A 21,461-nucleotide genomic window follows, 5' to 3' on the forward strand; every position below is an offset into this window, starting at 1 on the left:
GTGGGAAAAAAGGCAGGGCTAATGTACAAAAGAATAGGGCGCAGCACTCAAACAGAAAACCCAGTATTCGTCCTGCATTTACTCAAACATGCTATCGTATCCAGGAACACCACTACTTTAAAATCACATACCAGCTTCATCTAAGCATTTTTAATTCGGTTACCACCAAAATATTTGCTACCTCTTTACTAATACCACTATTGCCATTACTCAGAATACATTTTACACACTTTCTTCTGAAAGAAAGTTTTTTTGGTTTTGTTTTTGACTCACAGGTCAGCACAGCGTCACTCCCTCTAGTGGGTAAGAAACAGCTTATACGGACAACCCAAATTTTCATAGAAGGGAGAAGTACTCCTGCAGCTACACCAAAAGCAACAACACTGGCTAGAGTGCAAGTCGTCTATCTCAGCTATAAAGAGAACCACTGTTTCACTCTGACTACTAGAAAATGTGTTTTTACTAGCCCTGTTGCTTGCTTTTCCTCCTCAAGTTTCCAATGGCCAAAAAAGAATTACAACGAATGCAAATACTGTGGCAGCAAGAAATGCATTTATTTCTAGCTTGCTTTCACTTCTAGCAGCATGGTATTTTTAGTTCTCAGCTCGACAGCAAGTTTTGCCTGCCATCAATTATTTTCACAAATCTGATTCTTCCTTTGCATATACTGGCTACATACTAAACTCAAGTAGTATTAAAGTCCTGTGTCTTTTCCTGCCAAATAACTTGATTACTCTATTTCATTCGAATACTTGCTTGACAAATCCCACTCTGGAAATGCCAAGGCATGGCCTAATGCTTATAAGAACTCATTTCAGCAAATCTTATGACATAATGAAAAAAAAAAACTCAACCACATACATGGATTTCTTTTTTTGACTGTTATATATATAAAATCTGTACAGCTAACGGAACTATAGAGTACTGCGAACAGGGAAACAAAACAGGAAGAATGGGTCAATACAAAAGAACCTGTTATATGCAGTTTTCTGTATGTATTACCTTCTAATGTATAACTATTACCTTCTAATGCATGTATCCAAAGAAGTTGGCTAAAAAAAAAAACCCAGCATCAGTGTGCTGCAAATGATGTTGCTAATTTTTTAAAAATAGGAATGGCTTTCAACTGATAGATATTTTAGTCTTTCTAATTGATTTAAGTTACAACCCGATCTTAAGCCATGAGATGCCTTAAGCAAAGGACAGTCACTCTCATTTACAGCAAATTAAGGTACTCAGCAGTTCTTAAATTGTTACTTTTAGAATAACATATCAAAACTTCATCTGAAATTATTTGATAATTTTTAGATTATTGTAATTTAGACTGATGAGTAAATAGTCCATTGAACCACACTGTAGAGAAAACGACTGGCAATTACATTACTTGAAAGACTGTTACCAGAACAAAATTCTTAAGTAACACATGTCTAAGAAAGTGACATTTGACAAAAAGACAAAGGCATAGATTTTCCACCAAAAGCCAATGCTGCTGTCATCAACAACCTAACAAAAGCTACAGCTACCTAAAATGGAAATGAAAATGTAATGTATGGAAATATTCTCTTGTAAAATCTCCTTAGGCTTCACATGTATTAATGTATTAGTTTGCAAACATTAAGATCAAAGGCAAAGCAACAAATACATCCTAAAAAGTTTTTAGTCAGATTTTTATTAACGATATACAAGTAGCAAGGCATAAAAAATTAATACGTTCAAGCCTTGAAATGTCAAGTGTAATGATCTCTAGCTCTGCTTACCTCCTTTGCTTTTTGTTTCAGTCTAGCTTGCTCTGGGTCTTCTTGCCTTGAGCGACTCTACATGTTTAAAAAAAATGGGGAAAAAAGGTTAACAGATGGTTTAAGAACCCCTCGTCTGTTGCAGTAAGTTAAAAAATAGCAGAGAAGGGGAACAAGATACAAGGTGTCAAAGATGGGATGCTTAAATTCATAGAAGTGCAATTTCAAACCCGTAGGCCTCACCCAAAAGACTGTTAAATATTCAGTTGTAAATAAGATTTACCCTAGATCTAAATTAAAAAAACCATATATATACCATGTTTTTGTCAATGCTAAAGTTTCCATACAGGTTTAGATTTTAATTATTTAATACAAACAAATTCAAGCATCCAAGAGCAGAAGTGACATCCTTTCCATTATCTGATCTTTTTAATTTAAACTCTTTACAGTCACTTATTTTAAAATAATTTACTGTTTGCAACTAAGCTTTTATTCAGCTTTTGGTAGAGAACATGGAGAAAACAGTTGTAAATTCATTCTCCCAAACAGCAACTCTTCATAATAAAGAGGTTACTGTCCATATGAGCTTACTTTGAGTAAAGCATAGAAATACACATAAGTCAAACTCATTCATGCACTACTAATATTATTAACGTTGTAACTTTTGAAATGGAAAAAAGATTGTCAAATAGCAACTTTAGTCTTTTCCTCCAAAACCAGGAACAACAGCTATAAAAATCCACTAAGAATAACTGTTTAATTGCAATAACAACCCATAACAGTACATTTTTTCAGATACAGACTGTTTTACAACCGCATGTTAAATCTATTAAATTCTTACTTATGCTTACTAAGCATACTGGAATTGATGCAATTCAAAACTTGAGAGGTAGATAATATAAGCATTATACTTTTTTAATGGCATGTATTTAATGTCAGTAAAGATTGCATAAGAAGTTGTAAGAAGCTGCAATAGAACTTGTGACATGCACTGTTGTTCCCGATACCTGAAAGCTGTAATTGCTTTATTTTATTATTTCTTTGAGATTTAAAGTGGTATCATTTACAAAGCTCCTAAAGGAGCAAGAATATCTGTGCTCTCTCCCATCTATCTTTCTCTGCCTCCTTCTACACTGAAGACAGACCTGAAACTTGAAAGAATATTAGCTTGCAAACTCAACATATGCTGATTTTTTTCCCGTAGTTTTGATTTTTCGTAACATATTCTGTTCAGAAGTTCAAAATCCATGAAGAAAATCAAGGGAGATGGGGTTTAAGGGTAAGGGGACTCGTAATATTGTTGATATACCTAGAGAGAGCCTTGACTATGACTTGGAAGACAGGGCACCGATGACACTGTTTTTAAAAAGGGGACACCATTTTTAAAAAGGGGAACAAGGAGGACCCGGGCAACTACAGGCCGGTCAGCCTCACCTCTGTGCCTGGCAAGGCCATGGAGCAGATTCTCCTGGGAACCATGCTAAGGCACATGGAGAGCAAGGAGGTGGTGGGTGACAGCCAACATGGCTTCACCAAAGGCAGATCGTGCCTGACCAACTTGGTGGCCTTTTATGATGGGGTGACAGCATCGGTGGACAAGGGTCGACCAATGGATATCATCTACCTGGACTTGTGCAAAGCTTTTGACACTGTCCCGCACGACATTCTTCTCTCTAAACTAGAGAGGCATGGGTTTGATGGATGGACCACTCGGTGGATAAGGAATTGGCTCAATGGCCGCACTCAGAGAGTAGTGGTCAACGGCTCAATGTCCAAGTGGAGACCGGTCACGAGTGGCGTCCCTCAGGGGTCTGTGTTGGGCCCGGCCCTCTTCAACATCTTTGTCGGTGACGTGGACAGTGGCATGGAGTGCACCCTCAGCAAGTTCGCCAATGACACCAAGCTGTGTGGTGCTGTCGACACGCTGGAAGGGAGGGATGCCATCCAGAGGGACCTCGACAGGCTGGAGAGGTGGGCCCGCACCAACCTCATGAAGTTCAACCAGGCCAAATGCAAGGTCCTACATCTGGGTCGTGGCAATCCCAGGCACAAATACAGACTGGGCGGAGAATGGATCGAGAGCAGCCCTGAGGAGAAGGACTTGGGAGTACTGGTGGACGAGAAGCTCAATATGAGCCGGCAATGTGCTCTTGCGGCCCAGAAGGCCAACCGCATCCTGGGCTGCATCAAAAGGAGCGTGGCCAGTAGGTCGAGAGAGGTGATTCTTCCCCTCTACTCTGCCCTCGTGAGACCTCACCTGGAGTACTGCGTCCAGTTCTGGAGCCCCCAACATAAGAAGGACATGGACCAGTTGGAGAGGGTCCAGAGGAGGGCCACGAAGATGATAAGAGGGCTGGAGCACCTTTCCTATGAGGACAGGCTGAAAGAGTTGGGGCTCTTCAGCCTGGAGAAGAGGAGGCTCCGGGGTGACCTTATAGCGGTCTTCCAGTACCTCAAGGGGGCCTACAGGAAAGATGGGGAGAGGCTGTTCAGGAGGGCCTGTTGTGATAGGACAAGGGGTAATGGTTTTAAAATAGAGGGAGGTAGATTCAGGTTGGATATTAGGAAAAAATTTTTTACCATGAGAGTTGTAGAACACTGGAACAGGTTGCCCAGAGAGGTGGTGGATGCTCCATCCCTGGAGATGTTCAAGGCCAGGTTGGACGAGGCCCTGAGCAACCTGATCTAGTTGGAGATATCCCTGTTCCTTGCAGGGGGGTTGGACTAGATGACCTTTGAAGGTCCCTTCCAGCCCTAACCATTCTATGATTCTATGATGACACTGAATTCTCTATCCTTTTTCCTGTTTGTTTGGGGTGGGTTTTTTGGGGGTTTGTTTTGTGTTTTGATTTGTTGGTTGTTGTTTTTTTAAACTGGGATCATTTTTTCAGCTAATATAGCACACATCTAAACACAGTGATGACAAAGCATGGCCAAATTAAACAATAATGAGATATTGCTTGACTCTTCCACTGTGGACATTAGATTCATCTTCCAATACCACCTACTAGTGATTTTGTGCCTATTGACATAAAAGGCAGTGGGACAGGATACTGTCTGAAGTAAAGTAATGAGAAATTAAAATCTGTAGATAACTAATGACTAAATCAGACTCCCATGTTGCAGTTGTGCCAACCAAAAAAGAAATTCCAACTTAACGTAGATTGAGATACCTTCTAACTGCTGTGGACAGACAAGAAAAAAAAAAAGTAAATAATCTGATCTAGTTAATGTTTAAAGAACAAAAAGGCATTTCATGGGATACGTGGATCTGTCAGAGAGCTGCGAGTCTGTTCAGTAGAGCAATTACTAAGAACTTCATTACATTTACGCCTTATAGGTTAAAAAAAAAAACCACGCTAAAAAAAAAAACCCAACACATTCAATGACTTGCAGGGAAGTAACTAGAAAAAGAAGACGGACTTAGGTAACTATTTATGTACTGAGCTGAATTAGGTCCTTGCTCTGTCATTTTGTGATGACAGTTCAATTATTGCGTGCCTCAGTTTCCCCAGTAAGATGTATGGAAAATCATATTTAGCCCTTTCATGGGTTTTGATGATAAATTCATAAATGTACAATGAACTTCTATTGCCTTCTGAGTCTCGCAGTGAAAGCAGTACAGAAATACAAAGAGGTGTTATACCACTGTATGAAGCTGAATCATTTACCAAATGCAAAGTACAAGTTAAAAGCAGTTCAGCTTAAGGAGAAAGCAGAGTGTCCTGGGAGAACGAAGCTGAGACTTCTAATATTGTTACCAAGTTTCTACAAGAAAGTGATAGGATCCTGGAAAACATACCAGATCTACACTGTGTTTGGGGACATTGTAAGAAAATTTAAAGCAACCAATGCAAAGTAACATTACAACTTCCTGGATTCTGTAAGCAAAGCAAAAACTCTTAAAGTGCTACAGATTTAAAAAATAACACATTTTAAATTTGGGGCTTTTTTTTTTTTCCCCGAAACTGACCAAATAAAGGTAGATCTGGAGTTCAGGATAGTCTGAAAAAGCAGACCCCAAACCCAGGCAAAAAAGTAGATGATCTACTCTGTGTAAATCTCCAGCTCATTCATAATAAATAAAGAGCAAAAATTATTGCATAGGTGAAAATAGGTACTCGACTCCTGACTGATATTAAATACAGGAATTTTTTCAGTAATGAAGATTTAAAATACCAGGTGGTGTTAGATATATAAACCCAGATTGAAGGTGAAGGTAGAACTACATTTAGAATAATGCATTGAGTTTCTGGTTATTCCTTGAACCCACACCAAATGGCCTTTTCAAAGAGCTCAGGCTAGCTCTTCTTTCAGACAAGTAGAATTCCACCTTTAGATTGGATGTGTCATTCCCGGTGTAAGTAACACTAATAAAATTAAGGAATTTAACTGTCATTTTCTGGGTTTTTTTGTGTTCAGATAAATTTTAATAGATTTTTTTTTTTAAAAACAGATTGTTAAGACTACAATACCTTCCTGCTGACTACCATGTCAGTTTGCAAATCAGTAAGCTTCAGAAATAAAATCATCAGCATATGGAGGCTAAAATGTGTTAAAAGTATAAGCATTGACTGTTTTATTAATTCTTCACTTTATGATCTAATATAAATTATAAAAGGCTTCTTCAATGCCAATGCAACACAGATTAAAGCAAACATAAGCAAACGAAAATGTCAAGCTTAATAGAGGTGCCTAGATAAGCTTTAAAAATGTCACTGGCTTCTCTTTACACTCCATTCCACATGTGAACATCTTTTCCTTCCTCTGAAGAGTTTGAACAATTTTGCTGCTGCTCAGCTCTCGTAGTGCTTGTCTATATCTCACTATTTTTTACCTCACCAATTATTTTAGTGTTTTACACTTACTTCGTCAAGCTACTGCCAAATCATTCCTAGGGGTTTTTAATTACAGTTTAATTTTTTTCTTCCAAGTCATCTCACATTTTCGGGTTGGTCTTCCTTTCTCCTTTCCTTATACCATCCAAATCTTAATATGCTGCATATCACTTGTTTTGTGAAACATGTTTTCCCAAAATCTTCTAATGCACCAATGCCTCCTTCCTCTAAAGCTTCAGAAACTCTCACCAATCACAGAACCCACCATCTCAAACACTTTCAAGCAGTTTATCACAACTCCTTTCCCTTCCCCTCTCTATTCTTCATGTCTAGATCTGTAAATAAAGAAATCTGAGTTTACGTAACATATTTTCATGTGTTGATGAATAAATGCCTTTAGAAGCAAGCTAGCTTCCCATAGTAATTTTAGAGCAACCTAGGACTGATCCTAACCAGATAACATACTTTTAAATACATTAAATGCTGTCTCCTACTGAGAACTTATTCACCAAACTGGGTTTGTAAACATTTCTCCCAAACATAAACTACTTTTATTAGACTAGACAACCTGATATTTTAATTGTTAAGAATGAAAGTGCTTTGTGTTAGAGAACTTGCTATCTTATTTATCTGAAAACTGCATAGATTACATTAGATCTATGGAAATACTAGAAAGTATACTTTGAAAGTATGAAAAGCAGCATATGTTAAACGTGTATTCAAAACACATTAGAAATATGGAGTTTCATTTACATGATAGCAAACTCCCTAATGTTCCAAACCTCAGCTTTTCCCCTTGCTTGTGTTAAGGAAGAATGCCACTAAAACAGACATCTAATTACAAATGTAGTAACTACTGTGTTGTAGTACTACACAGAGTAGTTTTAAGAAGGGGATTTTGTATTTCATAGAATTGTCTTAAATTAGAAAGCAACAGTATTTTTAAAATAATAAGGATATCTAACACTCATGTAATACATGCAACAATTATTTTTAAAATTGGAGGATACTCTGTGCATCCATGCAGATGGGCAGACCAACAGTCCTGATGTACTTAATCATAATAATTATTCAGTATTTTGTCGTAATTTGTAATGTCAAAGCTGCAATGGTGTTACATTTTGTCCCACTAAGAAAAAATTTTTTCCTATTAGATTTACAGTAATTTTGAAGCCTCAGCTTGTTAAACCTGTGTTAGAAAATGTCTCACAGGGTTTCCCCTCCTAAGTACATATCTCCTGCATTTAGCAACATCTGATCCCCGTTAAGGCACTTGCAGCTCTACTCCTCCTTCCCAATACATATCCTGGGAGTCTTTACTGCTTCAAATTCATCTTTTTTCATTAAATAAAGCTAAGAGTCACAACTGCAGGTGCTGTACTATTGAGAGCCACTGCTGTGCCAACAGTTTCAATTTTAAACCTATTTTTCCCCATTGATGACATTAGAACTTCACCCACGGCTGTACCAGCTTATAACTTTCACTTTTAATTAAAGAAATTAAATTGGCAACATGAAACACTTTGCTTTCACATTAGCTTTGTTAATAAAAAGTGAAAGTTAAAAGCAGCATAGCTGAGGGTAAAACCCTATTCAGAGCTACGACCACAGTGAGGTGGAATGCAAGAGTACAAGTCTAAAAAAAGATTTATTTTAAAATTATTAAAATTGAAGTAACAAATTTCTAAAAATTCAGAAAATTATCTCCACACAATAATTCCCTCTTTGCTCTCTTCTCATCAGAAGTGAGTTATAAGTTTCTGTTCAGAGAATGCTTCATCTCACAGAAAGCTGCATTACAGCCCCTGTGCTCTCAGAAGAGAGGGAAAGGACTAAATTGGCGTGACGCCTGAACTCCCGGCTGGCTCAAAGACGTGGCCCCTTTGAGTAATGACAGGACCTGTGTGTAAAGCAATCTGCATTGCCAAATTTCAGTGAGCTCTCTCCAATAAAAATGCCCTTCGGCCTACAGAACTATAAAAATCACTATCATCCATAAAGACTAATTAACTTTGCAAAGAACACTAAACATAATTTTCCCTTTACTTATGTTATTATTCTTTTTACAGAATAGATCTTACTCCTGTGATAGTCATATTTAAGAGCCCCAAACTTGACAGGCTTGTGGTACTAATATAGAACACTCAAAATAATAGACTAATATAATGTATATATTGGAAATTAATTTTCAAAATTAATTTGATAATAAAATAAACATGCATTTAGCCAGTTTGAGCAGATGAATTAACACAGTAATTTTAACATGATCCGATTTATTATAGAGTATATCATAGAAGCATTATTCATTACTCAACAACCTCAAGCTGTACCTTTACTGTAGAAAGCACCACTCTCTCCAAAAAAACAATTCAGAAACAAAATCAAACAAAAAAAAAACCCAACTACAAACTCCTATTCCTCCTGCTGCCAGAGATATTTCCATTATTAGCCCAGAACCAGAACCTATTCAACTTGACACGCACAACCTGCATTTTCCAGGTTTTGGAAATGGCTATGAAAGAAGCAAGGAACACATCTTTTACTATAGCCAAGACCTGTGCTTTGTCTTTTTTTAGAAAGCCCACACAACACACACCATGTCAAATGTAAAGGTAAATTCCTCAAGTGATTTTAGTCTGGCTTTTGACCTTTCTACAGTCTTAAGACTTTCCTTAGCTCTTCTTCTGATTTCCCATAGCAGCCACCACAGACAGATTCAAAAGATCTCTGCTTCCACACACATGTGGAAATAAGTCAGCAGGTTCTTACTAGGGAAACAAACAGGGGCAGAGTTGACTCTCCCAAATATTTCCTTTAAAGAAACTGCACTCTACACATGTGTTTATATACAAGATGGCCCCTCATCGTGCCATTCTTATTCATGTATCAGGAAGATAATCCAGAAGTAATGACATTCAAGGGATCTGGGGGCTCTTCCTGTACAGCTTCTGTATTTGACACATCATATTATCTGGATGGTTGAAACAGGAGCTGTTCCATCAGCAGAAGGTGACTGGATCTTACAGTTTTGGGGACCAATACATCTTCAAACACTTCTATTACAAAAAGAATCAGCAGGAAGTAAATTAGAGAAATGCTTTGGCCCATTCGTTCTAGGTTGGTATGAATACATTGTGGAACACGACACAGAGACCTCTGAGGTACAAGAGACCATGCTAGCTCATGAAACAGTCTAGTCTTGTTTTCAATTTTTCAGGTTAATTAAAACTAAATCATACGTTGCATTGCTACTACAGCATACCTTATGATTTTTCCTTTCCTGTCAAGTTTGTCTTCCCCCAAAACATCTCACTGGAACGCGAACATCAGTCATTATTCTTCTAAGTTTCTGGTATGAAGCTTCTCAAGTATTTCCCAGGCTTGGGACATAAGATTTTGTAATAGCCTCTCATTTAACAAGCCAAATAATACTGCTATTTTGCTTTAAGGATTCTCTTGTAGTTTCACAATTATTTTTAACTTGAATAGTGACTTTTCTCAGAATGCAAAAAAATTAAAAATATTTTTTGAAACCTAACTTTTTTTCCTTCTATCTCCTCATCTGATTTTCTCTCATTCTCCCAAAAACATTACCGGAAGAAAAACCAACCCCATCTGGGTGCTTACAAATCCTGCCATCACATCCTACTGCAACAACTCAAAGTATGGTTGCAGATCAATTACAACACTAGCATCAAATATTTTATCTCCTCCTAAGGAAATCAACCCACTATCCAAAACAAGAAAAACCTGCAAACTCACCACTTTCTTTGAATCATCATTTACGTATCTTTCCTATCCCTTACTGAATTCTAATGCAAAATTACCAAATTGGTTTCAAAGCTTCCCAAAGATTCATGCTGACTCCCCTTTCATTTCAATCTATTCTTTCATTTTTCATCATTTTTTCAGTTAATTACTTTGTTAAGTTGATTATTTAATTCTATCCACTCCAATGCCCAAAACATTTCCTTCGTTACCTTATTCTTTGCCAAAACCTGAACTTTGGCTGTTAAAAAGGTTCCAAAGTGTAAATAATTCAAATTGAATTTTCACTGTGCAAGTTAAACCTGTTTACGCTCTTCCATACTAGACAATAGATAAGGTAACACTAGCAGGAACTTTTGAAACTTTTCCTAAAATTATTCTGCTGAGTAACTTTAAAAACATATTGCAAAATAACATGACAAAACACGTACAAGTTAAAAGATCACTCTGTTCATCTAAAAGGCACATTGAGAAGCTGCAGTTATAAATAAAAGAAAAAAAATCTGATCTTTAGATTTAAGCATTTATGGGGGAAAGAGCAGAAACAGACATTTCATTTTAAAATCCCAAGTTTCCTAATCTTTAAAGACACAACACTATCCAGGTGACAAAGATGCCATAATCAGGGAAACAATGTCTTTGCATAGCGGGTATTTCAGTTTCCAGAGCCAGGTTAATCATTACTCCCTTTGCAGATACAAATATCAATCAGCAGGTCACAAACAGACAGGAAAAGGTTACTGATATTTATCACCAGTGTCGTGGGTTGGGCAGGACACACCAGTTATCAGGGCAGCTGGGGCAGATTTTGACTGTGTCCGTTTAATAACTGTGTCATTACAATTACTGCATCCTTTCTGCAAAGACTTGGATCTCCTTAGACAACTAGGAAAGTTCATAAAAGACCAGAAAAAAGTAAATCCTGGGTAAGGAATTAGCATGTAGGAATTCAGAATAAAGACCTCAACAGGTATCGCTGTTAATGTACAGATGGTCTTGCATTTGAGCAGCAACCAAGACTCTAAGGAAACAATGAACAATCTATTATTTAGAATAAAAAGTTGTAATCTGACTGTATTTTGCTGGTCTATGTCCTGCGTAGGTCATCAAACCATCAGAACAGAATGGTTGAGACTCAGCTGAACGCTCCACAAAGGAAAGATGCTACCAATGTAAGTTCAGCTCCAAATTGGCATTTACACTTAAATCACAACATTGCATGTGAACCTTTTGGGAGGTGCTTAATATCTTCAACTTCTCCTTCTAAACATTAATACTGATAAATCAGCATTGCTCTCCCATGGCTACTTTGTGGTTTGGATTGGGTTTAATACCTTCGTATATTTTTCTAGTATATCATGTATTTATGCCAAGCTGTCTCCTATCACTTTCTGGTTATGAAGTTGATTTATGCATTCATTATTTTCATTTAGATAATTTCTTTAAATCAAGTAGACGACTGTCTTTTATACTTGTTTGTTGTAGAATTCTTTAATTTGCTCTTTCTGTAGTCTATAATAATCAAACTTGTTGATCATGTATTTATTTCCTAAATTTTGACTTCACAGGAGTTTATATTATTCAAGAATAAACAAACAAAAAAAACCCCTCGATCCAAAACAAATAACATCAAATCATGAAGTAATTCATGTTGGAAGGGACAACAGGAGCTCATCTAACCCATCTAAAAATAAATAAGCATTTCTTAATTTTAAAAAAAACAACATTAAGAATGAAAACAGTAAAATCTGTTTTCATCAGAACATTTAAAGACTATACATGTTATGTGGAAATTTGTGGAATATTTAACAATGTGAACAATTATAAATTAAGAGTGAAAACAGGACAGATTAAAGTAGCCAAATTGAGAAACAAATTTCTGAAACAAGCAAGAATAAGTTTTTTTAAAAAGTCTCTCAATTTGTGAGCATTAATGGCACACAATCAGGAGGTTAAGTGTTACAACTGAGCATTGAGTTGTTCTGTATAATCTCTTCAGAATATACAGTAATTCAACGAAACACAAATACAATGAAAACTGAGATAACTAAAGGATAAACTTATTTGCAGCTTGATATGATATATATAAAATTAAATTTGCAGTTATAAACAGACATAAAACAGGAGATTTATCTATACCTGTATGCTCTTGAAACAATATTGTCTTAGTTTGTTCTATTGCATGCATGAAAATTCAGTCTCTGGAATTAAAGTTACAAAGGAAGAAATCCAGAAGAACTGATAATAGTTAACTGCAGACAGGCATGAATCAATCAAATAATGCAGTTATATAGAGGTGACCAGAACACCAACTGAGACACACAGTATTTAAATTGAAATAAACAAATGAACAAAACTGGCTTTTAAAAAAAAAAAAACACGAAGTATAGAAACTTAAGAAGTAAAAAGCCTCAAAAAAAAAAAAAAAAATCCGTAACAATTCACTGAATTGCCTTTAAATACCAGAAGTGTAGGCTATGATTTTCAAATGGCACAGAAACCCTGGCATCTATTAAATTTCAAAGGCAATTGTGAGAATTATTTCATCAAGTTATTTTGAAACTGTTAGCCATTGTCTCCTATATTCCCGAGAACTCATCAAATTCAGAGCTGTATCTTGAAAACGCAGGAGCATTCCAGTCAGGTAGGTCTGGAGTCATCATAAATAACATAGCATGACTTAATGAATTCAAGGTGTGATGTCAAAACAACAGTATTTTTTGTTGTAAGAAACAAAATATGTTTATGAAACAGATTTCATGAAATTAAATAATTCTTTGAAGACTATGAATTGTTAAATAGTTTAAAAATATATAGAGTAAAACAGATACCTTGGCAGCCTTTAGCAAGATTTCCCTCTCTTGTTCATCTTTTCTTTGCTTTTCTAAACGCTCCAACTGTTCAAAAAACTTTAACTGTGATCGGACATCTGTAGCTTGTTCGTACCATTCATCATCCTGTAAAATAAGAACAATGTTTTACAAAAACACACATTTTCATCAAGACTGCATTTAAACAAGACTATAGGTGTTACACATTAAAATCTTTCCATTGTACTAACAACTAAAAAACAATAAATTATTTTTTTTAAAGCTCAGGGGAATGAAGCCAGTCAATGCAGCTAGAAGCTGATTATTTAATTAATATCTAAGCAAATTTTAAAAAGGATTAATTTATCAGCACCAGAGACATCAAAGAGTTAAAAAAAAAAAAAAAAACCTAACAGACTTACTGATTAAAAACTCCTAAGATGCTTAACTTTATTACTGAGCAATCCTAGATATAGGATATAAGCCTGGTTATAAACTGCAATTCCTGTATTTGTACTCATCTTGAACTAGTAACAGACACAATCAAGATGCAGCATTGTAAAAGTATTAACGCTAAAAATTCAGTTGAAAATAAGCCTCTGATTACAATTAAAATAGAAGAACTTTAAGATAGCTAAGAGAATGCAAGCTTTCCTAGTACCCAACAAACAATAAGAATTTTTGATACAAGCCGCACTGAGAATGCTAAGAATGTCAGTCAGAAAAATAAGTTATCCATGTTACTTCTAACTCATTTATCTGCTTAATATTTTCCATTTTGAAACCATTAACCAAGAAATATACAGAAGACAATGAAAATGTTACGGTTCAATCAGACAACACTGATTTTTTTTTTTTTCCTAAGAATCTGTTAAGATATTATTTTAAATGCATCTTTGGCTTAACACAGAGTAAGCAAAGTTTTCTTCTCAGACACCATCCTAGGGAGAAAGAAGGAGGGATTTAACATAAAAGCTGATGAAGAATACTGGAAAGAAACAAGAGATATTACTTTTAGTCTAATATAATAGAATATATCCATCAATTGCAAGGAAGGATGTAAGTGTAGGTAATACACAGGTGTAGTGGCTTTTTTTTTTTTAATCCATTTTTGTATCACAGTAATGTTGATTCTAGTCACAGATCCCAAAGATAATTTTTCTTGCAAACGCCAGATGTAATTAGTCCAGCCGTGACTCAGGTTTGGGAAATAGGTGGGCAAAGATACAGTCCAAAGCTGTTTGATCAGGCTTTCAGTCAAGGAAAACAAAAAAATCCCGAAAACAAGTGAAAAAACAAATCAGAGCTACTCAATGTATATATACACTAAAGAAATCTAAACACATCTTAGACAAAACACACAACTACGGTTATTGCCATCTTGCTTTTACACCAGTTTAACAACTATTAGCATTTCACTTTTATCAAAAAAGGTATTTTATATTTATCAATAAAGATGTTAGATTTATTTGAATTTCAAAATGGTTTGCAGATTCTTATTTACATTTCCCCCCCTGGTTTAAGATATCTAAATTGTTTCAATTTTCTTCAAGAATACAATCACTAACAATGGAATCAGAGTAGCATTTTATCTTGAAATGTTCTTTGTAAAAAGAACATCATTATCTAATTACAGTGAAGAATTATAGCTGAATTTTTTAGTTGCTGGTTGAAGACAAATTGGTATCTTTTTTAAGATATTAGTGTTTCTCACAGCCAAGGACATGTAAAGTTACTACAGATTCCTATATACTGAAGAGATTTTGATCCAATCAACGGATACTTTGGTCAAAAATGGAGACATCAAGAATCAATGGTCTTAGTCACAATCCATGAGCAGAACTAGCTTAACAGATGTTCCATGATAGACACTTCAGCACAGAAAGATGAAAACAAAATTCTATATGCAAATTCTATCACACAGAGAGAAGACAGATCTGGTAAGCAGTGCTGTCATCCCACCACTTTGTTTGCTCAGGTGGACAAACCTGCGATTAGAACACACTTTGCACACAGAATGAACACAAAACACCTACCGCGTGCTAAGAAAAAACGGCATCACGCTGCATCGCTCTGTAACATACAATACCTTTCTTTGCACACTTACTTTGTATGATTCCATTCGGTGCTGGGTAATCACTGTTACTTTTTCTATCACTGTTCTTAATCTGTTTTGTGTTGCATGGGAGATAAAAGTCACCACCTCAGCTGGCACATCAGTAATTCCTAGTTTTTTAGCTAAAGCGAAAAACAAAACAGAATTAGCTTACCCCTCACAAAAAACAAAACAAAGCAAAAAAACCCCAAACCAACAAAACAAGTATCTAAAGAACAAAGTCTTAACTTCATTTTCCTGAACAGAAAAATCCATGACAGTGTATTTATGTAGCTTTGGTGATGCATTCATGATCCCTTGAAAAGAGGTGTGACTACACTTTAAAGTTCAAAAGAGAAATCAGAGCATTTTTTTTCACCACTTAGAAAGCAATTAAGAACTTTTCTGAAGTTTATGCTAGTATATTAAAACAAAGCATAACAGAGTATGAGAGAATTTGAGTTCTCTCAAATTCAGTTGTTCTACACAAGAAAAAGCAATTCATAGATTTCATAGATTTCTAGGTTGGAAAAGACCTTAGAGATCATCGAGTCCAACCGTCCCTAATCCCCCATTAAATCATATCCCTAAGTAGTTCATTCACCCTTTTCTTAAACACATTCAGGGATGGGGACTCAACCACCTCCCTGGGCAGCCTATTCCAGTGGCTGACAACCCCTTCAGAGAAGAAATTCTTTCTAACATCCAACCTGAATCTCCCCTGACTAAGCTTATACCCATTTCCTCTTGTTCTATCACCCATCCTTTATCTTCAGAAGCATTAGTGTAGATTAATTTCTGTGTCAACAAGATGAGGCTACAGTCTAAAGCATACTGTTGCATACTTCAGGCTACACTATTGGCATACTACTGATAATGACAATTCTTTAGAAAAAAAACTATTAATTGAATATGAGGAAATAAAGTCATACTAACGACAGTTATTTAAAAGTACCAGTTGTCCCCCAAACACTGCTGAAAGACATATTGGTAGTTATTTGGATGTTTGATACTTTGTGCCGAGTTTATACAAGAAGCGAACACTCTACAGTCTAATGTATTGATATATTAAAAAACCACCTAAACTACAGAAACAAGAATACGAGTAACACTTAAGAATTCCTAAATTCATTAAAATAATTACCAAGTATTGGATATAGATTTGTAGATATACAAATATATGTACTAATCTAAACTATAGACATCTATTCTAAGCTATATTATAGCCATAATCTAAGCTATATATGTCACAAAGACATACATATATATGAGTGGGACAGCTTTCTGGATAGAAAACTCTGTGTACATACACACACATACATATTTTATATATAAAAGAATCAGTAGTTGCATTTTGTATGGATTATTGGATTTGACCTGCCTTAACAGAGCAAACACTCCAAATACATTGAGAATTTCCATCGAATGAACACAAATCTTCTAAAAATGTTTGTAAATATGTTTGCGATATGACAACGGGTACGCAAAACAGTAGAGGAAATTCGTTTGAGGTTTGAGAACATTTTGGAAAGGGTTTCCTGAGCGGCAAAATACAACAGTAACCTTCGTTTGTGGGAGGGGTCCCCGACCAACACGAACCTGCGAGGCTCGGAAGGCACGTTAGCTTTGGGAGGCATTCCTATCTCTTCCTGGCCAAACTCATGAGCGAGAAGCCACCGCACGTCTAAAAAATGCAGACGAAGAAGTGAGCAGCGGTCTTACATGGATGTACACTTCTGTTCTTTTAACGATGTGATCTGAGGCGAACTGGCAGCGCTCAGCATCACCCTGGGCTTCTGTCAGCGCCGGGCCGGGGCCGCTCAATCACGGCGCGGCCGCCGCCGCCGCCGCCAGGGGGCACTGCGGGGCCCCGCGCGGCTCGCGTGCCGCGGAGCGCCGGAGTCACACAGCCCAGAGTGAAAAGCGCTGGGAATTCTGCTTGTAGATACGGCTATTACCGCCCTTCGTGCTAAGCCGTATGAAAAAGATTGCGTTTCCTGCAGCTCTCCCTCGCCACGTCTCTTCCTCATTTCTTTTTTTTTTTTTTTTTGATCTGCAGTGTCTATTTAAATGTATATTTTATTACATCACTACAGCACATCATTCCCACACTTCCCAGAGCTGAATTCTCGATGTCATATATTTCTGATATTAATTTTTTTAATGATTCTTTGAAGTCCTTATCTCTTAAACTAACTTAAGCCATCGCTGACTCCATATTGTACATGTTACCTCAAGGATTTTAGCAGTATGTGTATATGCTTTTTAACTGATTCTTGCTTTATGGCTAAAAAAAAATTAAATCTTTCTTGGTGCCCAATTTATCCTCTGTAATAGAGATGGAACTCCACTAAAGTTGCTGAAAGCTGAACATATAATGGAAAGCAGACATACACATGAAGATCCCAACGCTACCACTGTTACTCATGCAAATGAAGTCCTTGAAGTCAGTCGGACTATTCATGTTGGTACGAGCTCTTTGTGCGAGTCAGGCTTGCCATATGAAAACCTATTTGAGCATGCACCATTTTATTATGCAAGCATGTGTAAGCAAAGCTATCAACCAAAATACCCTCATCTGAAAGACAAAATGCAAGTAAAAAGGGAAATTTAATTAACTAGTATCCAGAAAAGAGGTTTGAGATAGAAAATTTTGTCGCGTATTCGATGTAAGAGCATGAATTAATAATTGTTAAAGCAATAATTCTTTGAATTTCAGCAGAGTAACTACAGCTACTCGGCTTCCCTGCACACACACAATACTGTTATAATAAAGGACTATCACCACCTTGTCTTGTTGTTTTGTTGTGGGTTTTTTTTTTCCACAATAAAGGTCTTCCTAATTTTAAAGACTCTTGTTCTTAGCAAATTCAATTATTATATGGCTTATTCCGTCTATTCAGCTCTTCAGAAATTCATCCATAAACAAAGGACCATTCCCTGTGATGCCTGGTTCTTAAAGATTCTTGTCCTACATCCTCTTCATCAGCCTCTGCAATATCCCAGTAACTTTCTACTCATGAAATCCCCCTCAACACAACATTCTCTAGTCCAGAGAAGCACCCGGAGGCCAGTATAAATGGAGTCCCACAGAAGCTGTCCTGGGATTTATCCTTTTTAATCTCTCAGTGAAATGGAAGGGGAGACACAAAGCACCCTCATCAAGTTTGGAGATAGCACCATATTGAGTGATGCAAAAGGAAGGGCTCAGAAGGACCCGATGAGGGGGCCAACAGGAACTTCATGAAATTCAAGAAGGACAAATGCAAAGTACTGCACCTGGGATGGACTGCCTCTCCACAATGATACAGGCTGGGAACCGCCTACCAGGGTAGCAGCACTGATGGAAAGCACATGAGAGTCTGGTGGTCAGTAGACTAAGCAGGGTTCAGCAGTGCATCCTGGCAACAATGAAGACTAACAGCACAGTGGATTGTATCAACAGCAAAATGGTAGATCAACAGTAACCAATACATCAAGGCAAGCAATTATTCCCCTTCACTCAGCCCACATCTAGAGTACTGCAGTAAGTTTTGGGTCACCCAGTATGAGAAAGACTTGGAAAAACTTGAGTCCAGGGAAAAGTCACCAAGATGGTTATAGGGTTGGAGCATATGACCTATATAAGGAGAACTTGAGGGTTCTCTATCCTGAAGAAGAGAAGGCTTAGAGGAAAGGTTATTGAGAAGATGGAGTCAAGACTTTTTATTGAGGATGTCTGGAAGAAGAATGAGAAATAAATTCATAAACTGAAAGAGCACAGGATCTGATTGGATATAGGGAAGAATTCTTCATTATGAAGACAATTAAGTACTGGAACACTTTGCACAAAAAAGTTGTAGACTCTTCCATCTTCCAGTTCTTAAGATTCAGCCAGACAACGCTCTAAGTAACCTTGTGTGAATTTAATGTTGACCCAGCTTTGAGTGAGAGGTTGGACTAGATGACTACTCAAGTTCCTTTCCAACCTGAGTAATTCTATGATCTGTGTCCTCTCCACAGTTCTAACTTCCTCCCATATTCCTTATTATCGCACAATAATCTTAGTTCCCTCACACATTTAGGTTCATCCTCTGGCATGTCTCCCAGTCCATATTTGTCCAGCTCGCTAGCTGGGCACAGTCAGCTCACCCTGAGGATAGCTTGGCCAGTCTGTACAGGAGTGCTGACTGGCAGCTAACCAGACAGAAGAGCAAAGAAAAAGGAAAAACGGTTGAATTCCCCTTCAACTGGGACACATGGAGGGGCAATCTAGCTGCTTATTTATCAATGGATTTAAAAGTTACCTAAAGGGAGAGAGAATGAAGGCAAATAGACTGTTCAATCACTTAAGGCTACCTTTCTTTGGAAAACAGGCTAAAGAAGAAAGAATACATAACAAATTTCCTCAAAAATGAATTAGCGTCAAGAAACCAGACTACAAAAAGACAAAAAGATAAATTTTTTCAAAGTCAACTTGTCATGCACAACATTCATCATGTGTGGAAGCATCATCACGTCTTCTCTGCTCTAAATTACATCAGTCAAAATCCTCTTAGCATAGGTTGTCAAAAGAAAAGAGTGTATTCCAAAGCTGTATACTACACGAAGATTTGGCACACTACTTCCATACTTGGATTGTACTCAGGACAAGGATGGGAAAATTATCAATGTGCTCCTGAAACAACAACCTCATCTACACTTGGAAAGGCTGGCCTAGTTATACTTGCATAAACAATCATGCATACCACTTTATTGATCTGCTGACCTAAGAAAAGTTCTGATACCATTGTTTAGAGATGGTCTTTTTTTGCTTCCTGCTACTCAGAGAAAATGCCAAGTAGAAATTGAATCTACGCAAAGAGCTAGAAACTGTTAATATGTCTCTATATTAAAGTCTTAGTAATTTTTTTCTTCACTGCTACATCTCCTTCTAAGTTTCATCCATTTTCACTTACAAAAAGCATACTGGAATTCTGTCTGGCATCAAAGGAAAATAATGCTGATGTCTAAATAGGAAATTCCTGAGATGTTCTTCTAGACTGCATAATTACTTTTCCCAGTTTTAATACAGAAAGGCTTCTCTTCCTTTTGCAAGATTCTCTAGGTTGATGATGATGCGGGAAAAGAAACCTAATTTATAGTTTTAAGAGATGTGTATATATACACACACATATGTATTTTACAATACTATACATAATTGTATCACAAAACACAAATATCCACAATATATTATTCATCTTACTAACCAAGTGGCTTCATCTACAGATATTTTTATTTAGGTCCTAGCATTGTGGATTCTGGTCTTAATTGCACCACCTGATTATTGCAACAAGAAGTCATAAGATATACACTTACATACACACAGAAATGCAAAACTCAAAGAGAAAATTAAGATTAAACAGAAAGATTAACTTATTTCTATCAACAGACTGCTATCACCTGTCTTTTGTTAAAAAAGTTGAACTTGTTTCTGACTTTTAGGTTATCTTCTTAATGGGCTTTGATAATGTGGCCATCTTAACTTCTAGGTTTGTGACCAAAATTCTGTGTTTAAAGCAGTAAGGGATCACACTCTTGAAAGTAAAACATCAAGAAATTTGTAATTTGAAAAATGTTGCTTGCCTTTAAATAACACATTCATTAAATTTAGACATTTCTGATAACAATTCAAGTCTTTAAAATTACTTTAGCAATGTAATTCTGAACTTTTCCTAGAGCTATGATAAAAACATCATCAAGGATAACAACAAAAATAGAGCTGGAGCAAAGCAATGCTCTAAGCTATAATTTTACCCAATCTCTCCACTTGATTTTGAGTTTTTATGTTTTTAAAGACATAACTAAGGTCACGTTCTTCATTCAAGTGTTTTTGCCAGATCTCTACTACACCAGAACTGTACAAGATCATCAAAAGTTGATGACTGATTGCATAACACTTCAATTCCTTTTGGCGGGACTCAGTTCCAACACATCTTCAGAGGCATCAATTGCTACTAAAGCAGTCAGTTGAGTCACACTACCCTATATGAAAAATCGAGGCATAAGAAGTAAATACCCCCAAAGTAAGCAAATTTCTAATCTGCCAAGCACTTATAGAACAACACAATAGTCTGCCTACATATTACTTCTTAATTACATGTCTGGAAGGTTTAATAGCAAACATTGTTCAATCAGCATTCAATAAAGGTCTATAGCATACGAGAGCATGCAAAGGAAGTATAAAAGAGTGAGC

At 36.6% G+C, this 21,461-nt stretch overlaps 1 protein-coding gene across 1 annotated transcript in view; it reads right to left on the reverse strand.

Moving 5' to 3' along the window:
- The window catches only part of LOC147527758 (transcription initiation factor TFIID subunit 4-like), a 148,482-nt gene that overhangs the window by 67,024 nt on the left and 59,997 nt on the right, over positions 1 to 21,461 (reverse strand). The window contains exons 11-13 of the mRNA XM_086620763.1: positions 15,260 to 15,390; positions 13,174 to 13,299; positions 1,758 to 1,814 (exon numbers count right to left, since the gene is read on the reverse strand). Of these exons, the coding sequence (XP_086476889.1) occupies positions 1,758 to 1,814; positions 13,174 to 13,299; positions 15,260 to 15,390 (314 nt within the window). The remainder of the gene's footprint in view (positions 1 to 1,757; positions 1,815 to 13,173; positions 13,300 to 15,259; positions 15,391 to 21,461) is intronic.

This window comes from Tauraco erythrolophus, chromosome 15, assembly GCF_009769465.1.
Source record: "Tauraco erythrolophus isolate bTauEry1 chromosome 15, bTauEry1.pri, whole genome shotgun sequence".
NCBI lineage: Eukaryota > Metazoa > Chordata > Aves > Musophagiformes > Musophagidae > Tauraco > Tauraco erythrolophus.